General features: G+C 34.4%; 1 protein-coding gene across 1 annotated transcript in view; it reads left to right on the top strand.

Annotated features, from left to right (window-relative positions):
- Galntl6 (polypeptide N-acetylgalactosaminyltransferase like 6) overlaps window positions 1-25,246 on the top strand; it is a 1,047,155-nt gene that overhangs the window by 453,958 nt on the left and 567,951 nt on the right. Inside the window, exon 5 of the mRNA XM_034520732.2 lies at window positions 5,097-5,263. Within this exon, the coding sequence (XP_034376623.2) occupies window positions 5,097-5,263 (167 nt within the window). The remainder of the gene's footprint in view (window positions 1-5,096; window positions 5,264-25,246) is intronic.

The following is a 25,246-nucleotide window of genomic DNA, read 5'->3' as shown; positions in this document are numbered from 1 at the left end:
ATCTATGTTCTCGGGATTATCTTAGTACCCATAACATCTCACTAAGCTCCTATCATACGGTGGCTTCTCTGTCCCACATTTCCAAATGCTATCACATATTTCACCCAAAATGTGGTCAGGTTGAGCATAGCAATACTCTATACATCAACATCAAGTTCTGTCATTTTTAGGTATCTGTTGCTATAATAAAACAACACGCCAGACAGTGGTGGCACACGTCTTTAATCCCACCACTTGGGAGGCAGAGGCAGGCGGATTTCTGAGTTCGAGGCCAGCCTGGTCTACAGAGTGAGTTCCAGGACAGCCAGGGCTACACAGAGAAACCCTGTCTTGAAAAACAAAAACAAAAACAAAAAAAACAAAACAAACAAACAAACAAAAACAAAAAACAGCTATAACTTTTAGAGGAAAGTGTTTATTTTAGCCTACAACACCCTGATCATTCTCCATTGCTGAGCAACATTACAGTAGGGACCAGAAGACAGGAGATGATACAGAGGCCATGGAGATATGTATGCTCCTGGCTGAACTACCACTTCTGACTCATTCAGTCTGTTTTCTTATAGTACTCAGTGCCAATATCACAGAAATGGTACCACCAAAATTGACACATCAATTTCTAATTAAAATGTACTACCAACTTGCTATAGATTATTGTTAAGAAGGTATTTTCTCAAATGAGAATACTTCTTCCCAATGGCTCTAGCTTAAGTCAAGTTAATGTATAACTAGCTAGAACATTGGCAAAACAGAATTTTCTACCTATAAAATTTTATTTATGTTTTAATTTCAATATCAGAGAAACACTCATCAGATATGAGTTAGTAATACATTTGAAATGTAGCTTAATTGGAAAAGGTCCAGTACTAATATTTTATGTAAATAAAATTATTTAAATATATGTAATGTGTTATTTAGAATAAATTCCTTTATACAATATAGACACACTTAGTGAAACCAATAGTTACATTTTGTAGGCAGACTGATTAAAGCATGAGTCAAGAAAAAAAAATTGAAAGAAAGCAAGCCAGGCATTTCCTCACATTCTTATAGTTTTTACCCCAAAAAAAAAGGAGACAGGAAGATTACAATGTCAATGCCATCTCTGACTATATACTGAGTTTTAAGTCAGCTAAGGAAGACACAGACAGCAGAGACAAGAGACAAATACACACACACACACACACACACACACACACACACACACACATATACATATACACAGAGAGAGAAAAAGAGGGGGGAGAGAGTGAGAGAGAGAGAATATTGATGTTGAAAGAACAAAACAAATACTCCTAACTCCTGAAACATCAGCACTAAATGCTGAACACAAACCAGAGACAAATAATACATTTTAGACAATGTAAACTACAGTGTGAACTTTTGTTTCAAAATAATAAAACAAAATTTAAAAACAAAAAGTAGAAGTAGGTCATGGAATGCATCCATGATCACTTTACAAACTTATTCAATGATTTAATATTTAAACAAGTCTAAAATTTCTCAAGCCCAATGGCACAACATAATAAGGTTTTTTAAAAATGTTTTTCATCAGTTTGCAATCAAGTTTTTCATCTTCTAAATGCAGTGTAATTTAGTATGTCCAGGATTAAGATTAAATTCACTGAAGAAGACAGACAAAACTGACTGCAATAGTTTTAGCACAGTTCTCTCTGAAATAATCACAGAGACTCTTGGCACACAGCAGGAAGCTATGAAGGAAAATGTCCAGTGCATGGTCAAGCAGTTCTTCACTGGAGGCAAGTGAGCCTCAACACTATATGTGAAACTCAGTGAGGCAGCAGACAACATGCTTTAGAGCTATCCATTCAAAAAGTTGCTTACTCTCCTGCTCTCATTCTTCATTCATTGACTTATGTTCCAGAGGGTATTCATTCTTCTGAGAATATCTCGCCTCTTTAATGTAATGATATGAGTGGATAAATTTGGTCCATTATTGAGCTTTGAATTAATTAGGGAGCTTAACTTATCCTGAGAGAGTAAGTGCATAGAACTTATTTGAGGTATTCTTGAATCATTTAAGATCCTTCAACAACAGATACTTACTATAGTTTTCTTTTCCACTGGAACTTGAGTTAAACCTAAGGTCTCATGCATGTTATTGAAGCAGTGTGACATTTGACTACATTCCCAGACCCTACAAAAAGAGATCCTTATCTTAAACTACACACAGATTTGTGGAGATGTGGGTGTATGGATAGGCTCATTAGAAGGATGCCTGATTGATAGATGATAGATAGTTGTCTAATATGTACAGATGAATGTGTTCTTCAATTACATGACATTTTGACACCTTCCTGTACATGCAGAACTTGCCAACTTTAGCCTCAAATACAAGATGCTTAAATGTGAGGCTGAAATCTTGTTCTTATACCCATCTCTAGGTCAGTGAGTCTCAACATTCCTAATAGTGCAAGATTTTAATTCAGTTCCTCATATTGTTATGACTGAACTATAAAATTATTTTTGTTGCTGTGTCATAACTATGAGGGGTAGAGAGACAGAGGGACCTGAGAGGGAGAGAAGAGGTGGGGGAGAAGGGTGGGGAGGACAGGAACAGGTATGGGAAGATCAGGAGAGAAGTCTAGAGGGTCAGGAGAGTGAATAAAAATATGTAGCAGTGAGGGTGGGGAAGAAAGATTTTTCTGTTTTGGAGGAAGAATGTGAGATGAGAAATGAATGAGTTTGACCTTATGACTAGACACCACGCAAATATTTTAAAACAGAGAGAAAATGTTTATTACAACCAGAATTTGATATTCCATTTGGTAATACATTTTAATCTCCCACTTCCTTTCCCTTTTCCTCCCTCTCTTCTTCCTTCCCTGACTCCCTCTGCCCCTCATTCCCTCCCTCTGTTTCCCCCATTCCCTCCCTCTATCCTCTCTCCCTCCCTCCCTCCCTCCATTTGTTCCTTTTCCCCTCCTTCTGTTTCAGCAAGGAATGCTACATAGATTAGGAACTTAGAAATGAACTGTTTAATTGGCAGTTTTAATGAGCTGTTAAACATAGAGATTGTCCAGTAGTGGCATGCACAATGTAGCCTGGGAAAGCAGGCCGGTATATACTAAAGGCGTGTTTCTGGATCTGACCCAGGATGCACGACTTAGGTCTTGTTCTTTAGATCTCATCTCCTTGGCATATAATATTGAAATGGATTAACATGCACTTTTGAAACAGAAGAACACATAAGATGTATTAGTTACCTAAATGAAAGACTGTTAGGCTCCTGGGTCAGCAGCCTGATTACACACTGCCAAGTGTCTGTCAGTGTGTTCGATGACCATGATTATGACTCCTATGGCTGCTGCCCTTTCAAGTCCAAGACCTCTCTTGGATATCCATGTGCCTGTTGGATCTGGAATTTCCCTCATGTTTCCATTGCCTCCCAGTTCCAGCCTACACTGCCAAGTGGTGAGATAAGGGAGACCTGACCATACAGAAACGGAACCATTCCTCTTGAGAATTGGTTTTATACACATACTAGAGGTATCTCCTTAAACAATTGTTTTCTTCTTTCTTGTGGATTAACAGAATGATGAACTGCAAAAAAGAAAGAAAGAAAAAGAAAGAAAGTACCAGATGCCAGGGAAGCGAGGGGCTCCCAGGACCCAGTGAGGGTGACATTACCCGAAATACCCAACAGAGAGGAGATAGAACCTGAAGAGACAACCTCTAGTAGATAAGCAAGGCCCCCAGTTGATGGAAGGGTTTACCCACTCATCTCAAAATTGTTCCTGTCTGAAGGAAATGCCAGAAAAAAATGGAGCAGAGACTGAAGGAAAGGACATCCATAGACTATCCTACCTTGGGATCCATTCCATCTACAGATAGCAAACCCCAACACTATTCTTGGTGCTAAGTCTTGTTCCCAGACAGGAGCCTCATATAGATGTCCTCTGAGAGGCTCTGCCAGCATCTGATTAAAACAGATGCAGATACTCTTAGTGAACCATCTGACTGTGTTCAGGGGGGAGGACTGAAGGAGCTGAAGGGGATTGCAACCCCACAGGTTGCTACCAGGGACTAAACCACCAACCAAAGAGTATACATGGAGAGACCCATGGCTCCAGCTATGTATGTAGCAGAGAATTGCCTTATTTTGCATCAATGGGAGGGGAAGCCCTTTGTTCTGTAGAGGCTTGTTGCTCCAGTGTAGGGGGATACTGGACGACGGGTGAGGCAGGTGTAGATGAGTGGGTTGGGGAGCACCCTCTTAGAGGCAAAGGGAATGGGGATTGGGATGGAGGTTTGCAGAGGGGAAACCAAGAAAGGGGACAACATTTGAAATGTAAGTAAATGAAATAACCTATTAATAAAAAAACAGAAGTTAATTTGCAGAAAATTCAAATCCCATTTAAATGTTAATCATATCTTCCATTGATATTATTTTAAATATTTTATATTTCTACTTACTTTTATTAAATAAAATGTAGTGGCATGGGGAGATAGCTTATTGGGTAAAGACTTTACTATAAAAGCATCCACAGAGACCGGAGTTCAGATCCTCATATCCATGTAAATAGCTGAACACAGTAGCACCTTCCAGTAGCCTTAGTTCTGGGAGGGTAGAGAATGGTGGATCAGGAATTCACTAGCCAACCACTATATTTAGAATGGAATCTATTCCAGATTCAGTAAGAAAAGCTTTCTCACACACAAAAAAATGTTTAAGTGGAAAATAATAGAGAAGGACAAAGAAGCGTCAACTTTGGGGTCTCACAAGTGCCTACAAAGGCAAGCACACTCTCTTATACACGTGTACATAGTTTATACCACCCTTCTCCCCCTACACAGAGCCACAGGTGTGCACAGACACATGCTCACATGTGCATAAGATCTCATCTTGAAGTATTTGAGTCACCAAATGTAAAATATTTGTTTAAAATGAGAGTAAGAATGATCAAATAGAGATTCGCGAATGAGAAGAATGTTATAATTCACAATGCCTGGCTGGAAAATATTAGACAAAATCACATGACTTTATCATTATCTATAACACAATGTATATACTGCAGTGTGATCTGTGTTGCAGTTTTACATTGGACGTCTTTTTCTTCCCCCATTTTCTCTAGCTGTAAGCACAAGATGTACCTTGAACGGCTGCCAAACACCAGCATCATTATCCCATTTCACAATGAAGGCTGGACCTCACTCCTGCGGACCATACACAGTATAATCAACAGAACCCCAGAGAGTCTGATAGCAGAAATCATTCTGGTCGATGACTTCAGCGATAGAGGTAAGCTGCACTGGTGACATTTTATCTGAGGTTGTAATTGCACACAATCATGAGGGGCTTTTTGAAAAGAGAAAGTTGCCTTTTATTTCCCATCCCATTGGAAAGTTGATTGTGTAGTTTTACATATGTTGTGATTGCAGAAAAGTGTTGGCCAATTGCAAAAGGAACATAATGAAAAGCTACTAGCATTGAAGATGTTGCTAACAAAAAGAGATTTACATTGCTTTCTTTCGAAAATCAGGGAGTACTTGAGAAAATGCCTCAAGATCTACTTTCGGGCATGATAAACCTGAAAACTTGGTTGCTATAGGTGCATGTCATTAGAGAGGTATTCATGTAAATCTACAGAGTGTGTTTCTGTTTCTGAATAGTATTGTACCCTGTTGTTTTCTAGACTACACTCTTCAGGCTATGCTTGTGTGACTTCACAAAATATTAAAAATTACAATGGACATGAATATATTACCACAAAAAAATATATAGCAGCATAAGAGAAAACCCACACAATATTAATGATTATCACCCTGCTAAAATCCAATTAGGCTCATAAGGCAGGAGATGAAATTAAAAATGTTTTCTGAGAGTTGGAATTCATATGTTATACTTGGTCTAAATAAGGCTTTAACATTGTAAACATAGAAAAGCCTCTCTTTGTCTATACAAATAAATGAAAAAGAACTTTGAAGTTATTCATATATTTATGAGTATAAATTTCTGTGCTAGAGTTTGCCATATGAAATTGCTTTATTTAACATGATATCTACAAGGAAGAGATGCAATAGATTGTGTCAATACTATCATTCCATCACAGAAGAAAACCCCACCCTGATATCATAAAACTGAAGTGTCATCTGTAAAAGACATCATGTCTTTCCATGGTATTTAAATGCTATTTGAAATAACGTTTAGTGTGCTGAGATTCAGGAGGATTGGCTTGGAATGCTCGTGGCAGGACTTTCAAATGAATACTTGGTGAAATTTGTATGTCCAAAGTGATTGAAGTCAACATTATTCTTTTGGGTATGAGTGGCCACATTGGTCATTTCTGTTTGATTTTACAGAGATTTCTCCCTTCAATTTCTTAGGAGCAGTATACATTATATACTACCTCTGAAAAACACTGAATATGTTAAAATATAATAGTCAAGATCTTCTAAAATTTGCTTCATTTTTTTAAAACTTAATGTTAACTTTTTCAAAGTAGCCACCTTTACCTCAAATAGAGGTAAAACTCTGTTTGTAAATTGTGAAAAACCAGTAATATCTGAGGTTGCAGATGACCGAATGAATGGTCTTCAGGGTTTGCTGGTGGCAGATGATATTAGACAGTATACTTGTTGGTAATTTTCTTCATAATTCACTTTGTCTGCCCAACTGTTTATTACAATAGAATTTTTACCCTGTGGTATTATATTAGGAAATGCTGTGAGTAAAATAATGTGTTTTTTGAACATTATATGTGGAACACATTCAGACTTATTTTCAACTGAATTTCTACAAAGGAAAAGAATCAATGGTACCTAAGGTGCCCTAGCTTCAAATTACTTTTATCTTGGGTACAGTAGCTACTTTGGTATACCAATTTTAAACTGTAAGTATGATTAGTGGTACAGATGTCAAGCAACAGAAAAAGGAACATAGTGATTTTTCTCTTTAATATTGAACATTTTAAAAGAATTTGATTATTTTAAGGCTTGTACAGAGATCTCACTTAACCAATAAATTTATATAATTTATTTTATTTTTAGGCTATTTATTTTGATCACCACCCTTCTTCTTCTCTCAACTGTACCCAAATCTGCCCCACCTCTGCCTATCCAATATTATCTCCTCTTTTTTCCTTCTCCTTCTATCTTTCAAAACCAACAACAAAAGCAATATAACAAAAGTTCAAAATCCAAAACAAACAAATGAAAAATTCTAATAAAATAAAAAAGAACAAAACAGGACAAAAAGCACACATAAAAATCAAAGAGTCTGTTTTGTTCTTGCTAATGATTCCTGAACATGGCCTCTGCCCCAGGCTGGGGCTGATATACAGCTTTCCAGGTATAAGCCACATTAAAAAATAAATAAAATATAAAGTTAAATATTGACAAAAATAAGTGATTAAAATGCCCATGTAATCTTATGAAATCATATGAAACAGGAAAATACTTTTTCCTTGTTTTTGTTGTGAGTTATAATATCTTTTGATGAATTTATTTGGTATGATCCAATAATATGTATTATAATCCTACTACATAGTTCTAACTATATGACTATATGACATTGTTTAATTTAGTTAACATTTATCGCTGCCATCATCTTATCAATGAGAAAATGGTATGTCTCTTCATGGGGTAAAGTATGATGAAGAAGTGTTCTGGGTGCTCAAATTACTAAGTGAAATATGGAATAAACAGCTGAGCCGTTAGCTTCATGTATCTGTTTTATACCAACTAATCACCTATGAATCTAAAATGGTCTCCATAGGTTCTTGAAAATGTATTTTTAATTTCGTCAAATGCACTCTACACATTCATATTTATTAGTCTATTAATTCATCTGTCAAGTAGCTATTTCCAGAAATAAATCATCTGGAATACACATGATGACTAATTCTGATAACTCAGATATTCTGGAAACTTTTAGAGTACTTAAACAGAAAGAATCTCCCATATGGAATTACTAAGTTATTACAGACATTTCAATTAAATAAAATCTCAAGAATTTAATAAAAATGGAGCTCTTGTGTCTGCCAGTGTTATACAAGAGGACTTACAGGAGTGTTTAATAAATATTTTTCTAAAAGTTATTTTTACCATGATAATATTAGGAAGTTATCATAAGACTGTTATTAATTTCAGATCCTCTAAGGCAGGAGCTACTTCAATAATTTTTAAATTACATATATAGATATTCCATTAATTCTCTGAATAACACAATACATATATAGATATTAGATAGATAGATAGATAGATAGATAGATAGATAGATAGATAGATAATATATTCAACAGCATATATATCAGCATTCATTAGTTGTTTGGGACATTTTCATAAATTAAAACCTTATAATTACCTTTTTTCCCAAACTTTTTAAAACTCAAAACAAGTAAGCTAAGCAAATTTAAAGTCCAAGAAGATACGGAGAACAGGTTGGTTTCCTTGAGGAAATTATTTCTGAAGTTTTACACTTTATTTTCAGTAATACCTTCTCATTCTATTTCCTTTCAGTATGCGACCTCACACCTTACCAGCATACATCTTCTGGATATTCTGCAATATCCCTCAGCCAAAGGCAATAAAAGTTAGATGAGACATAATCAAAATTTCCTGCTTTACACTTTAGGTCCTAGATGTCAATAGAATGGTAACACATGACAAAATGAGGCATGACAATATTTTATCCATGTTAGCAGCACACGTGCATTATCACTTGGATACAACTATTTCTAACACATCAATGTATTACAATAATTTGGCAAATTCTGTTATAAAGAAAACACTAAAATTCTTGTAGCTATGAATAATTCTGTTTTATTACTGTGTGGTTTCCTCAGAAATCTGCCTAAGTAGGATTGACCTAGTTCTCAAAAGTTATTTTTTTCAAGTCCATATCCCACTCAGGATTTTGCGGTTAAGTACTTTTCACAAGGCAAGAATGGTGAGAAATACTGTTTTAGCATCAGAAAATAAGCCTACCATCTCTAAAACATCGAAAGTGGAGCCTGCAGATAAATTTTCAACAACTCCTGCTTTGCTTGTATTATTTAAAGCTCACCTTACTATAGCAAGTGAGTGTGTGGTTTTCTCCTAACTAAGCTAAGCTGATAGCAATATATTTAACAACTTAACTTTAGCCTTATAACAAGGTTTCATGATGACTCCAAAGCAGGACTAATCCTGGGCTTATCTCCAAATTCCAGGCAATGTTAAAGGCATTGACAGGGAGCCTGGTAAAATGCGTGGAATAAGCTGAGGTTTATCCTTAGAGATTGGGTGTTTTTGAACCTGATGACTCTGTAAACTGTGTTTTCTTAGATGCATGCAAGCTGAAGTTAGGGATAGTCACAGGAGGGCTGCAGGCACATTTCTGTCAACATGATGTACATGCGGAGGTTTCACTGTTCATTTAGAAACACACAAAAGAGCCCAGCTACATAAACACACTCTCACTTAGGATTGACCTTGTTTCTTATAAGCTTCATTGTCAACCCAGGTAGACAGTTCATATTCGTGTTTCATGAGAATTTTCTTCTTGGTGTGCCAGTTAGAAAAAAAAAAGCTAGAGTATTCAACTGCCATCACAAGATGCCTATTTTAGTAATTGTAAAGAAACTGAACTTAATTCTTCTCAGGTACTCTACACTGTTGCTGCCGAAGGTGTGTGTGACCTGAGGGCCAGCAGCTTCACCATCATTTCAAAGCTTTTAAGAAGTACAAGATATTGGGTCTTCCTCAAATGAGTCAGAATCTTAATTTCAATCAGGGCATTTTCACATGAAATAAAGTGTGAATCAACTAACTAAGTCTCAAGTATAGAATGAATAAATAGTGTCCCTTAAAAGGTCACCGTCAGAAAATATGTTTGAATACATGATAATAAGAACAGGCAAATTCTACTTGCTTTTATTGCTCAGTATATATTTAAAATCTGATTCTTTAGACTTAAATGAGGCTGTATTATTTTATGTAATGTTAGTCATTATATTTCTTTCACAGATCTTGACTGACATTCTCACAATTTTGTATACTTCTGTCCTACCTTCTCATGGAAGGACTTTAAATGAATTTAAGCTATGTGACACAACTCCTTTTCTTGACAAACTTCTTTTGTTTTCTAGATAATACTTTGAACACACTATAGGTCTGTTTTGCTATGGAATTAGTCAATAATTTTGAGTGCTAAATCCCATACACATTTGTATAAAGATATATACTGATATAGAAAATGCATACAATATGTATGTATATACAGTATTTATAAAAGCAGTTTGTATGAAGATTCTCATGTCGTAAAATCTGAGACCTCACTTCATTGTTTATAAAGCTCTAACACAGTAATATTTGAATGACTTTATGAACAAAGATGATGTATTGTGAGTTTTACCTTCCATTTTACATTACTCTAAGGTTTGCACTATATTATTACATGTCCACAAGTAGACAAGTCAGCTCAAGTGTCACAACTGTTCAAAACTGAGCAGTATCACCAGCGTGGGGTTGTGCAAGAGATGAAGAATGTCCACAGGTTTCTATTTTATATAATGAAACAATTACATTAGAGTGTGTATAAAAACTCTGAGATGACAATCGAGAAAAATGCTTTAGAGCTTTCATTCCATAGTGACTTCACTAGGCCATGAGGCAAGCATTTTTTACGTGAAAGCTAGTTCTTCTTTGAATTGTATAAATTTAATATTTATATTTAAATATTATAAAATGATACCAAACTCAATATTGAAAAATAGTAGGAACTAAGGAAATCTTGGAAAATAAACCTTTTTGCTTTTCCATTTAGATAATCTATATTGTTCACTAAGGAACTGAGGGGAAACTGTTCTGATATCTGATGTTTGCGATAATATAGCATAAGATGGAAGCATATAGATAGTTTTAGTAATGATAATTTTTGAAGCATCAATCAGCTCATTTTCCTCACAGTAAGAGACCTGGGAATATTGAACAGCATTCCTTTCTGTCACTAAAAGCACAATTATAAAACATTAACATCTCTCAAGGTGAGAAGATAATTAGTATACAGTGCAGAGGGAGAGAAGCGGGAATTTACAAAACTATATAACTCATAAGTGGCATAATTAAGCACTTAAAAAATATGAGCATTATCTACCAGTTAGAGCCTGTGTCAAACAAACTTGGAGTCAGAGGACTTGAAATGCTTTTCTTTTATGGTCTGCAGGTGAAATTCTCTCCTTTCTACTTTTAAGTTGATCATATAATTTAATATGGAACCAATATGTACAAAAGCAAAAAAAAAAAAAAAATCCTGGTTGAGCTTTTCATTGCCTTCAACTTAACACCTAAACTGCAAATGTGAAAAGCCCACAGTTTCAGGAATGTTTTGAGAATTACATATAACTCTCCAATACCCATGATATGACTGTGATGCTCTCTTTGTCCTCACAGAAATCTCTCTCAATATGTACTCACCTTACAGACCAGGATAATAATTCTTCAGATATAATTATGGTGTCTGTTTTTAGTAAAGCATTTCATGGAATTGCCTTTGTAAAACTAACATTGAAAATAGTTACATGAAAGTAAAGTCTATATTTCTGAATAAAATAATACTTCTCACTTAATAGAAGCTATTTTCAATTTTGCTATCTTCGTGTTTATATTAAATTTACAAACACAAATATTGTAGAAAACATGATACTGGATAAAGTAATACAAATAAAAAAGGCTCAATATTTTCTACAACTAGCATATATTTTGAAAATTAAATATTTTATAAATAATTAAACAAATTACAGAGTTAAAATTTTCTAATTTCTTTTATTGTTTTAAAAATTAAAGTACATCAATAAATTATGATCTCTTGTGAACATATAATCATTAATATTTTGCTTTTACAGAATTATTATATTCTTAAATATTAGTTTTGAGTATATTAAGTCCTTCAGCTTTGAAGGACATTAATACCTGACATTGGCTATTTCAACCTCGAAGACCAAATATTTAAAAACATGCCTCTGAATTACCCAGGACTAATGTTTTAAACCAATATACGTTCAGGCAGAGTAAAGCATTAGATTGATGGTGAATAAGCTGATATGATTTCCAGTTACTTTTCTGGAAAGAAATTCTATGTGGTGGAATTAACGGCTTTGGCACAGCATGATTTTTTTTTTTTTTTAAACAAAACTGTTTCAGCTCACCAGTGTCACAAAGGCATGACTTCCTCAAGAAAATAAATCGTGCAATTCATTTTATGGCAGATTAAATCCCATTTATTTTCCCCACAGACAGCTGTTTTGAATAGAATGTCACTTGTGTGAAACCATCTTGTGAATGTTTAGCTGCAGATCTTGGGCAGGCATAACTTTCTCTGATGAAATAAAAGGTTATGTTTTATGATTGTTCCTCCTGTCGGCAAACCCCAGCTTGTGAGCTTTGATAATACAGTGTTCCATATTTCAAGCTGCTCTTTTGATGTCTAAATATCCATCTGCTCTTAATTTTCAAAAAGTGCATGAATATAATGCAAAATAAAGCCCACAAAATACAAATATTTCTCTCTTGATTCTGAAGTGTAACACTTACTTGGGTAATTAACATTCTCTTGGCATTCAAGCTTTGTTGATTAAATGATACATTTTGAGCATTTAATTAACCTGCATTTATGAGATATGCAATTAACAAAATTCTTCTAATAGAATGAGATGCTTTATGTCAACTGAGTAACTGTTCCATAGGGAAATGATAGCACCAGTAAGATGAAGAACTTTCCAGTGATATAGTGTATTTTGTAACATTTAGTAAATGGTAAACAAACTCAGAAAGTCAAATCCACCTTTTTACACACTGTGGTAATTTTCTTTGCTAAGATTAGTTGTAGACTAAATGAAGCTATAAAAATTTATGCTTCAATTTGTAAGTCGTCTTCCTTATGTAGTTTGTTTTCAGGCATCTAAGTTTAAGAAACTTTATGATAGCTAGCTTTAACTAAATAACTAAAAATGATATTACAAACATACGAATAGCCTAGATAATTTGATCTAATTCATTTTTCCTTATTATCACAACAATAATAGGAACTGTAATTTTGCTGTGTTTATACACAAGTGTGGGAATAGAGGGCACATGAGAATAATCATAATTTGCACATGAACTTTCTCGTATCAACAATGGACTTCCAGGACTGCAGGGGGCCAATCAATGATTTTCTTAGAGAAAAGAGTGTTTCTGGATATCTCAAGAGCTCTCAGAGGAATGAAGTGGGTCATAAAATAGAATTAAATATATTCCTGGAACTTCACAATGTGATATAAAATCAAATTGATGAGGCATATGAATGTTTTGAGGCTGGGTCATTGCAGGTCAGTGGATTCTTTCTTTATTATGGATAGATAGAGGCATCCTCTCAAAGTTTCATCACTTCTCCCCTATGCTGAACTGCTACAAAAGTTTTCCAAAGATGAGAGTTATTTGGGGACAGAGAACTGGGTTGACAGTAAACATAGAAGTGACTTCTAACACCAGTTTAGGTATAAATTTGATAATCACCATTTGTTTTTTTTTTTTTTCAATCTGTATGACAAGTCCTCCTAAGACCTGAAAGAACACTGCATTGAATGATTTATATTTGCTTTAATTTTTGTTTGTTTCTACACTGCTAGTGGCTCTCTGATATCACAAAAAGCCTCTTTCAGATACCATGGCATTATAAAGTCTACTAAGTCTTAGCAACTGAGATTGGTAAAACAACAAAGTAAGAAAGATTAGTTTTATATATTGAATAAAACAAAGCTGATCTAAGAGTTTTGATTTCTTATGTATATATGTATACATGTGTATGTTTGTATGTGTTTGTGTGTATGTGTGTGTGTATACAAATGCAATGTGTAACACTCTCATTTGGAGACCAAAAGTAGTTGATATTTGGCATTGGACTTGATTTGGCTACATCTTACTTTTCAAGACAGTCTTTAGCTAATTCTGGAACTTGCTCATTTGGCTAGGCTGACAGCTAGTGACCTCCAGGGATCTGTGTTCTCAGTGTCTGTATTGTAAACAGTCTCTGCTGTGCACAGATTTTAAATGATTCACTGGGATGAAGACTTGGTCTCTCAGTTGCATGGCAAGCACGCAACTTATAAAGCCATCACCCCATTTCAATTTTGACTTTAACAACTTTATTTCCACTTCCAACTTAATACATGTATTTTGGGTTGGCTTAAAAAATCTGAAACAATTTATTATTTTCAAGGTTTGGATATGTTTATCTTCTGCTTTTACAAAGTTGAAACACTGTTTCATAGAAAATCGATGAAAGTCTCCACGTACAAAACACTAGTATTCTATTTACATATTTATCTCAATTTATTTTGTATTACTGATGGCTATATATTTCTAGACCCTTGGGATATAAACTACTGAGGTAAGCAGTCTTCAATTTAAGTTCTTGCTCTAATACTCACAGTCCCTGAAACCTGAGAAATGATAGGTTGGAAGTGGATTGCAGAATAGGCATATTCCTTAAAAAAAAAAATCTCCAGGAAATGACAAGAAAAATACGTCAATACAGAAATAAGGAAGAAAGATACTATGACTCTGTCAATCACTTCATAGTCAGAAACATCAGTCTTTGTAACATGCTCACAGGAAATACAGAATTAATCTTTTAGTCATGGTAATTTTCCATGAAATGATGGTAAAAGAAGGAATTATATATAAGACTAGCATCATAAAAGCTAGGTTTGTGTATATAAAAAGCATGTTTTATGATTCAAGTTCATACTTCTTTTTAAATGTGGCAAATACAAGTTCTTGTTTCTAATAGTCAGAAAAATAAGCAATATAAGTTAGCATGGGGTTTATTATATTGTGATCAAATATTTTCCAGAATAGAAATATGGCTTCAAAGCTCAGGTTTCCTTAGAGTCAAGAATGGTCTGAACATACTACCTCATCAAAGTGACACAACAGAACACATGTTATTTTTAAGACTATTTGCCTGCACACCCACTAAATATTCCACAAAACTTCAACAACACATGCCTAGGGAGTGTACTTCCCAACTACACCCTCTAAGCTGTGTCCAAATAATGCCACAGCAAGATAATTCTCAGTGCAACTACAAGCTGCTAGAAGTTTCTGAATGCTGTGTTTTTGTTAACAATAATCCAGTACCTTTTTCTGTATTCCAAATCCCTTACATAACAGAGTCAACTTGCAAAGCTATCCTGGTTATAACAAATTCTTGCTGATTGACATTAGACCATAAGTGACCCGGTTATCTTATAAAACTCTACAGGATCCTCACTGCAAAGGGGTTTATGATGAACCATAATAAATTGCAATGAATAGGAAAGACTCAGGTATAAATAATCTTAAGACCTAAGTGTACTCCATTTAAATATTTACAACTTTTTTTTTTGCAGCAAACATAAAACCTAAAGGAGATCTGAAGTTACGAGTTCAAAACAGTGTACAAATTTTTACATCCACCAACTTCTTCCTGGGGAGATGGTTTGCACAGATGCCCTATAATATCAGTAAACAAGATACATTTAATAATTACTACACTGATATTTAGCAGGTGGTACCAAGGAAAGTATTTTCATTGGCACTTATTTTGAAAGCATTGTATAACTATATATTAATATTAAAAATGTTAATGGAATCTTTGCTATTTCTAGAAGTTTCAGTTTTCCATTGAGTTAAGACTTTCTTCAAAGTCAAGATGGTATAGGTATCACCATTACCAAAATGCACAAAACACCATCAGTCAATTTGATTATGCCTACAATTACTAATAAACAAGGTACTAGTTATTGATTCTTAAAATTGAATCACAAATGCAAATGAATCATGCAGAAGGCCTCAAGGAGGACATGAGAAGGAAAGAATTCAAAATATAAGAATGCTACAGTTGATGACTCACTGATTGTTCTGACTTTTAGTGGTCTGTGGTTATACTAGTCTTGATGGACATTTTAAGATACTGCAACTATTTTCCCCCAAGTATAATGAGAATATTTTAACTTTGTCACATTATTTTACCAAATTTCAAGGAAAAACTAAAACAAAATACGGTACCCTAGGTTAAAGTAGTCTCATTATTTGCCTGATATAAATACAGAGTTTTATGTTGAATATAATAAATAAACTATTATTTTGGCTGAAAATCTATTGTCCTTGGGACATTTTAACTCTAAGAGTATGGATCTATTAATATTGAAAAATAAAGTGGTTGTTCATTTAAAACTGATTGTGGTAGCAGGATGGCATAGAATGAGAAGGTAAATATTAATAAACATGTTTTATCTTTTGATATAAAAATGTTCAGTACTATGTATCATACCTATTTACAGTTAAAGTGAACCTATGACATACAGTAAGATATTCAATTAGTGTTTAATATAAAATTAGATGAATGGATGACAGATGATGGCAGGAGGGAGGAAATGTAAGAAGGGGGAAGAGGAAGAAGGGGAAAAAAGAAAATAAGTGGAGAGCATAATAGATAATAGATAAATAGTTTGCTCAGGTACTGCATGGAAGCTCATACTTTCTTTAGCTTAGTCCTTATTCTAGTCTCTCCATCTTTCCTTATTCCTTAGAACAATAAAAAAGGTATACTCAATATGTTAACAACTAGTGATTAAGCAATTGCTTTAAAACATAGAAAATTTAAAAATATAGGTAGATAGGTCATTTAGTTATATGCTTGATGGGATGATATATAGATAGATGATAGCTACAGTGATGGATGATATATGTTAGATATATAGATGATAAATAGATGATAGATAGATAGATAGATAGATAGATAGATAGATAGATAGATAGATAGACAGATAGATAGATTTGAAAGACAGATGATATATATGGCTAGATATGTAATAGTAAAACACCCAGAATTATTTATTTAATATTTTTATCTAAATTAAAGTAAGAAATCTAGGCCTCTCTCCCTAAATGAAACTCCATAAAGGCAAAGTCATAGCTGCTTTTGTTAATACCACTGTGTTCTCAATGACTAGAATATAAAAGTGTAGCAAATTCATCTTCCCTAAGTACATTAAAATATTATAAAGGAAAATACAGTTTCTATCCATGTTTGAAACTAGAAACAAACCTCTCCATGCTCACAGATCCTGTGATGCTGTCCCTGGTTTCCCCTTATTTTTCTCAACAACCCTGTGCATAAACTTGTGATTCATTGTCTAATGTGGGAAATCTTTTCTTTAAAAGAAAATTAATGTGAGTAGTGAGCACCTTCAAGTTTTAACTTTTAAAGAAAGACAAAAGTTCGCAGAGTCCTATTAATTTGGTAACCTTGACAAAAATCAGAGACATTTTAAGAGCTTAAAAAGCGAGGCTGACCCACCTTTAGACATTGGGTATAATTGAAGACAATTTCAGCTTCCATTAAAAGCTTTGTTATGTACAGGCTCTGTCAAAAAAACAGGAAAAATGAGCTAAGCCTCCTAACACTGTGTAAGAGAGGTGATTCATCTGCATTCATTTCATCTGGAAACCTGTGCTCTGAGGATGTGAAATAGATCATTTGACAGCTTGTGTGCTTGGGATTGTTTTCTTCCTCTGAGGACTGTCTACTCTTCTTTGTCCCCACATTTATATCTGAAGGTCATATTCCTGCATTACATATTCATAATGCTAAAGATCATATGGAAAACTAAATCGATATTTTCTTCTCTGAAAATATCTTATGTGATCTAACTGACAGAGTTAAAATACACTGGCAAACCAAATTCAAGAACGCATCAAAAAAAAATCATCTGCCATGATCAAGCAGGCTTGACCCCAGGGATGCTGGTCTTATTTAACATATAAAAATCTGTCAATGTAATCCATAATATAAACAAACTGAAAGAAACACAGGATCATCTTATTAGATACTACAAATTCCTTTGACAAGATTCAACACCCTTCATGATACAGGTCTTGGAGAGATCAAAGATACAAGCAGCAAACTTAAACACGATAAAAGCAATTTACAACACACCAATAGCCAACACCAAAATAAATGGACAGAAATTCAAAGCAATTCCACTAAAACCAGAAACAAGATAAGGCTGCCTCTCTCTCCATATTTATTCAATATAGTACCGATATAGTACTTGAAGTTCTAGCTGAAACAATTAGACAACTAAAGGAGATCAAGGGAATAAAAAATGAAAATGAAGAAATATGATGAAAATTTCTAATCTTACTTGTTATGATTTTGTTTGCATGTAGAGGTATTAAATATTGCCTATTTCCTATTCAAACTGGGCTCTTTCTCCCTCTTGGATTTATGTACCCTATAACAGAACAGAGTCCCAACAACATAGTGTAAGGATGTTTATTTTTTGACCAGAGAGTCTGGAGAAGCTGGATGACGTGGTTCATTAATCAACTTTTTATGTTAACCAATAGAAAGTAGAAGAAAACAGAAAGTGAGGGGTAATATGTGGGGAAATTGTCTCTACTTTCTTCAATGCAGGGTAAAATAATGGTTCACCAGGGAACTGTAAGGCCAAAGCTGTTTCTTCATAGTGCAATCAGAATCTGCTTTTTTAGAACAATTGATAATACTCTAAGTCTGGTTGACGAGCTTGCTAAACAGATATGCTGCTGAAAACAGAAAACAGAATATTAAAATTGATTGTCTTTCTGAGTTTCAGAAGGTATGTATTTACAAACAGTATTGTAACTATAAATGAAATGTAGTAAGTTTATGCATGTAAATAATAAGGCTGCTATGGACATCGTGGAACATGTGCCCCTGTGGTATGGTGGGGCATCTTTTGGGTATATCTGGGTCTTCAGTTAGATCTATTTCCAATTTTCTGAAGAACCTACATATTGATTTCCAGAGTGGTTTTAAGAGTTTGCAGTCCCACCAGCAATGGAAAAGTGCTCATCTTTCTCTACATCCTCTCCAACATGTACTGTCACCTGAGGTTTTGATCTTACCATTTTTATTTGTTTGAGATGAAATCTCAGGGTCATTCTGATTTGCATTTCATTGATGACTAAGAACTTTTGAACATTTCTTTAAGTGGTTCTCAGCCATTCAAGATTTCTCTGTCGCGAATTCCGTTTAGCTCTGTACCCCATTAGATACTTTTATATTGTCTGTTTCGCAAGGTGTGTTTGTTTTTCTTGCATTAAAATACTACTAAAGCCTTGTCACATGATGCTAATTAAGTAATTGCCAAATGTACTGAAGAAACATGAAATATCAGTGCAATGTTTTTGCAATGCTTCCTTAAAGATCTCAAAGTGTATCAGAATTAGCTTCTGAAATATCCCTCCAGAAATCCTAAAACTTGCAAATCCTCTTGAAAGAATAAGTGCCCATGTCAAAATCCATGAGTCCTGACTTATGTGCTAATAGCAACATGTTCTTTTAATAGACTCAGCTGTAATAAAATGAACAAAAGTATGTATATGAGTGATGTGCGTGTGTTTGTGTGTGTCTGGAATTATGGGGAGAAGGGGGAGGTGGATCAGGAAAGTGAGGAAAACAGGAAGAGGCGAGGAGCTAGGGGAGGAAGCAAACACAGAGAAGGAACAGAAGGAAAGACTTTTAGTCTTCTCATATTTTGATATTTTGATTCTCATATTTTTCCTCCCTCTGCTAATTGTTCTCTCTGTCACCCCACAACTTGATTGGTTCTATTCTTCCCATGTTATTCTTCTTTGTGAAGGCCCATGCTCATTATCATGAACTTGTACTTTCTGGGAAGATCTTCTGACAAAATAGGGTTTCAGAAATTACACAGCTCAGGCATAATTTCGAGTAGACTTTGATATATTTTCCAAGATAATAAATGGCCACAGAGAGCCACTAGACTGTCAGTTCTTGTTGAAGTTGTTCTAATAACTTATTTCTGTGTCTGGGTATACTCTGTATTAACGAATGTGCTTTAAGCCATGTAAAACATGCAGATCTTGTATGTCATTACATACAGCTTAATTAATTTAATTAATTTTTTTAGTAGTCTTCAGTACTTCAAAGATCTGTCCAACATGCAAGAAATTATGACAAAGGTTATAATAAATATCCATTTAAAATTAATAGCTATTACCATGCTTTGGTTTGTCATTTGGCACTTCTATGAGCAAAAAAAAATCTCAATTAGTTAATATTTAATTGGTACTATGTGAACATAATTTGCATATATATTATTTCAAATAATTTTATCTTGAATCACAGATATATCTCATTAGTATTCTTAGAATATTATTGTAAATATACTACAACAGTCCAACATTTGAATCAACATTCAACAAAATTATAACAACATTTTCTTGTATTAGTCAAGAGTATAAATTGACAAATTACATGTGAGGTGCTATTTATCTTTCATTATAGAGCTGAAGGAATACAGACCAACCAAAATGATGTTCACAAGTACCATAGAAATTTTTATACATGGAGTTTACATTGGCTTTGAGGACATACTAATACTATCTGATACTAATACTAATAATGTCAACTAATAATACATTGAACTATTTTAAAACACCTTTAAAACTTGCCCCATATATACATATATACATATATGTATGTATATGTATGTGTATGTATTCTGCTTTATAAGTAGCTTTAATAGAGCATATTATGATCTACAAAAGAGAAAGAGTATGGCCTAGCGCTGTGTGCAAAGAATGCATCTTTCAGCATAAGGACCATTTAGACATGTGCTGTATATCATGAAATAAAGTTCCAATATGGAAATTCTTGCATGGAAAAGTAGCAGCTGGTAGTCCAGTGTTTTTGTATTAGTCTCAGGAATAAATAGTGATGCTGGAACACCATTTCAAATGAGGGAGAGGGGGTGATTGCTTCTGTTTCCATACCCACAAAATGAGTTGTGTAAAGTTACAGGCAAGCAGAGATTACTAGAAAAATGAGAGTATTTCATCTCTCTGGTTTAGAAATAGTGAGGCACAAAATGAATGCTAACTAATTTAATAACTCTATTCCTCTTGGAAAATATGATAGTGATCTGGAAAATGAAATAATATGGGTTTGATGGAATACACATAAAACACACATTAAGATAAATTATGATGACTTTGGCTTTATTTTGTCGCATTGTATTACTTTCTTTTGGAATGAATAGATGTGATCATAATTTGTACCCACTACTGGGGAAGTTTTTCTTTTAGCCTAGGATCTTAAAGTTTGATAGGTACATAAATTATACATTGATAGCACAATATGAGGGAAGTATACTACACCATGTTGATTTATAAAATATGCATTTATCAGCCAAATTTTTGCAAAGTATATCTCTGAGACAATGAATTATGAATTTAATGATGTTATTCTTATTTTTTATTTACATGAATGTGATGCTATAAATTTATTTTATTAAATATTTTATATATCTTTCCCTGATGGTTTTTTGTAAAATCTTTTAATATTCAATACCAAATGGGTCAGTGTGTGATAGATATTATTTTGTTGTCATTTAAAGTTTAGTTTCTATATTTTACTTTTAATTATAAAGGATAACTTTAATTTTAGAAGAGCTATATATTTTTCTGTAATAAATGCCAATTAGCATGTCACTAACACTTATGGTACTTCAGAACAAAGAAAAGCTCTTCCTAAAACTTACAAAATAGAACAAATCTGTAAAAAAAAATCCATTAAATCTACAATAAATTAGAAATAAGTTATTGCTTAAGATAGTCACACTGTGTTTGTTTATGGGGTCAGTATATTTTCATTTTTTAACAATACAGAATATCTCATTCTAAGATCATTTTAGGAATTTTGACTTTAGTTTGTAAAGTTCTATATTTCTTTTTCATTTGTAATAGGATGATAATGAGAATTGCTTATTTTGTATTTTCATAGATTTACAACAGTTATTTTAAAGCCATAATCTAACATATATAGATATCATAATAACAATGAATGGATTTTAATTCCATCATAATTTGTGGATTTGGGCTTCTGTCCTCTGATAGTCAATCTGTGAATATCTGCATCATCTTGTTGACTGTTATCAGTAGCAATGTATACAGTGAAGTGGAATAAGCCTTTAAATATTTAAATAACAAAATGTTGAAGACATTTATAATGACCTTAAGAATAGTGACGTTTCCACTGCTCAACAGTCTTTTGCTTTTCACTGTGGGAAAAATTCATACTCAAATACTTCACACATACTTTGACTGTTTCAATCCTGAATTGAATGGGACCTGGTATTACCAAAGACAAAGGTCATAAAAAGTGTAGCATTAGGAAGTGTATTCTGATATTGAGTGCAGCTGGAGTCATGGGCCCCTCCCTATGTGCTCCTAGGCTGGTGGTTTAGACCCTGGGGAGCTCTGGTTGGTTGGTATTGTTGCTCTCCTCATGGGGCCACCAACTCTTTTAGCTCTTTCAGTCTACTCTCTAACTTCTCCATTGGGAACCCTTGATCAGATCAATGGTTAGCTGTGAGTATCTGTTTCTGGGTATGTCAGACTCTGGGAGACCTCTAAGGAGACAGTCATATCAGGCTGCTGTCAGCATGCACTTTCTGTCATCCATATCAGCGTCTATTTTTGGTGACTGCACATGGGATGAATACCCAGGTGGAGTGATCTACAGACAACCTCTCTTTCAGTTTCTGTCCCACACTTTGTCTCCATATTTGCTCCCTTGGGTATTTTGTTACTCCTTCTAAGAAAGACCTAGGCATCCATACTTGTTCCTTCTTCATGAGCTTTATGTGGTCTGTTAGTTGAATCTTTGTTGTTTCAAACTTTTGGGCTAATATCTGCGTATCAGTGAGTAAATACCATGTGTGTTCTTTTGCGATTGGGTTACCTCACTCAGGATGATATTTTTCTAATTCCATCCATTTACCTAATGTTTCTATGTTCCTGATGTGTCCTTGAAATACAAAGCTTTCTATTTTCTCTCTCCCTTCCCCATTCTATCTCTTTCCTCTCTCTCCCTCTCTCTCTTCCTCCCTCTCTCCCTCCCCTATTCTCTCTCTCTCTCTTCCTCTCTCTCTTTCTCTCTCCACCCACTCTGTGTGTATATTTGCGAATATGCATGCCTTGTGGGTTTTTTTTTTTTTTTGCTGTATATATAAGGTACAACAGTCTTACAAAGTTCATAAAATGATACTACTTCGGGAGCTTTCTCTTTTGAGCTTTGTGCAATTTTAGAATTTCCTTATAGGTTTTGATCATTTTGTGTTAATGTACCCTTTGATTTTTAAATGTGTAGATGATCATTGAGACAATTTCTACATCATTGCATTCCCATGTACATTACAGCCACCTAGCTAGTTTTTAACATAGAATGGTGAGCAGCAGCTTGTTTTGTGGAAATTGCATTGAATCTATAAAAACCAAGGTATTCAATTATTAATTAATTAACCTGTGTATATATTTGTATATGTGTGTGGTATATATACATGTGTGGTTTTGAGTGTGGATACATATGCACATATAAAAAGTTCAGAAAAAGATGTCAATATTTTTTTATTATCAATAACAATGTACCTTTCTTCCATTGCTACCCATAGTAATTTAATTTTTTCTCAGTTCACCAACTGCTTAACTAATAGTGTTAGTTTAACTAACATTGCTTGTTTTGTAAAACATTTTAAATAGGGTGTTTTGGTTAGTTTTACTATTATATATTAATTTCCAAGCTCATGCTAATGGCAGCTGTGGTAGGTATAACACCAATTCTTAGCTTGTGGATATCTTGCTATCTTTTCAATGTATCCTCACATTAGCGAGCAGCAGAGAAATTTAATTGCTTGTCTACTTGTAAGTGTGCTGTTCTAAAAAGGTCTTAAAAATACAGAATCAGCAGGACATACAGGGGTAAATGGGAAAGAATTTCTGAGAGACACTAGACTTCTCAATCTTGAAGGCTGGCAAGTATCAGAAGAGAACACCAGAAAGTGAGAACCAGAGATGCTCTGTGGCTCAATCCCAGTGTAAAGCCCTCTGAATTTGAGGAACTGATGGGTCAACTTTCAGCCTTAGTCTTGCAACCCAATGGCTGGTAAAAGTATCATAGCCCAACAGGAAAACTAGCCACTCAAGTCAACTAAGTGTGCCACATATGAGCTGAAAGAGACTGAAACAGCAGGCACAGGGACTACAGGGGTCTGCACCAGGTCCTCTGGTGCATATTGTAGCCATGAGCTTAGTATTTTCATGGGACTCCTGAGTGTGAAAAAGAGTTGCACTCTAATATTTTGCCCAGTCTTTAGATTTTTTTTCCTCCTGATGGGTTGCCATGTCTGACTTCACTATGTTATTTTTGATTCACCTTTTTATATTTAATCTGTCACGTGTGGCTTTATCTCTTAGTAGCCTGTTCCTTTTTAATGAGAGACAAGAAGGCAGTGAATCCAGAGGACAGGGGATGGGGGGAAGAACTTGAGGAAGAGAGGGAGGGGAAACTACAATCAGGATTTGGTGTATGAGAAGGCAATTTATTTCCATTAAAAGAACAGAGAGAGACAGAGAGAGACAGACAGACAGACAGACAGACACAGAGAGACAGAGAGAGAGAGACAGAGAGAGAGACAGAGAGAGACAGAGACAGAGAGAGAGAGAGACAGAGAGAGAGAGACCAAAGGCTCATGAGACTGCAGTGTAGTGTAGTTTCGTTACTTATGTTCTCTAGGTGTCCATTCATAGTTTGGCTCTCTGCTCCCACTTTCAATCTTTCTTCAGAGTTCATAGCATGAACCTTACTTCTTCCTATTAAATGTATTTCAATTCCATATTGTAATACAAAGGTTTCATTATCAGCTATGTAATCACAAAATGTAACTTTTATTTCCATATCAAATAAAACCACAATATTACTATGGTTATGGCACTTCTTCCAGATTCTCTGTGACTCTGTTACTGCTGTTTAATAAATAGATAAAGGATGTCTGTGCAACAGAGCAATTCACAGTCTTGGTTTTCCCACAGTATCACTCATATGTCTTTTACACTTATTAATGAAGCCTATAGCACAAATTAAGTGTTAGTCTGCATTTTTGCTATTTGCTTATTAGTATTCAAAAGACCACACAATAATAAATCTGAAAGAACAGGATCTACTCTGCTTCTGCTTTTCACTTTGGAGAAGTTAGATCTTCATTTCAGTGCTTTCTTCGAGTATAAGACAAAGGTGTAAGTTTCTATATAGATGAGTCATTTCAAATCCTTTTTCAAACAAATAAGGATGTCTTTTCATAAAGCTGTATAAGAAAGAACTGAGAGTAATGTCTCAGTGCAGTCTTTAGTGTGTAAGAGAAAAGAGCAATTA

The sequence above is a fragment of the Arvicanthis niloticus genome, chromosome 16 (genome assembly GCF_011762505.2).
Source record: "Arvicanthis niloticus isolate mArvNil1 chromosome 16, mArvNil1.pat.X, whole genome shotgun sequence".
Taxonomy (NCBI): domain Eukaryota; kingdom Metazoa; phylum Chordata; class Mammalia; order Rodentia; family Muridae; genus Arvicanthis; species Arvicanthis niloticus.
Note: the sequence above shows the minus strand (reverse complement) of the source record. Positions and strands in the feature narration are given on the sequence as shown.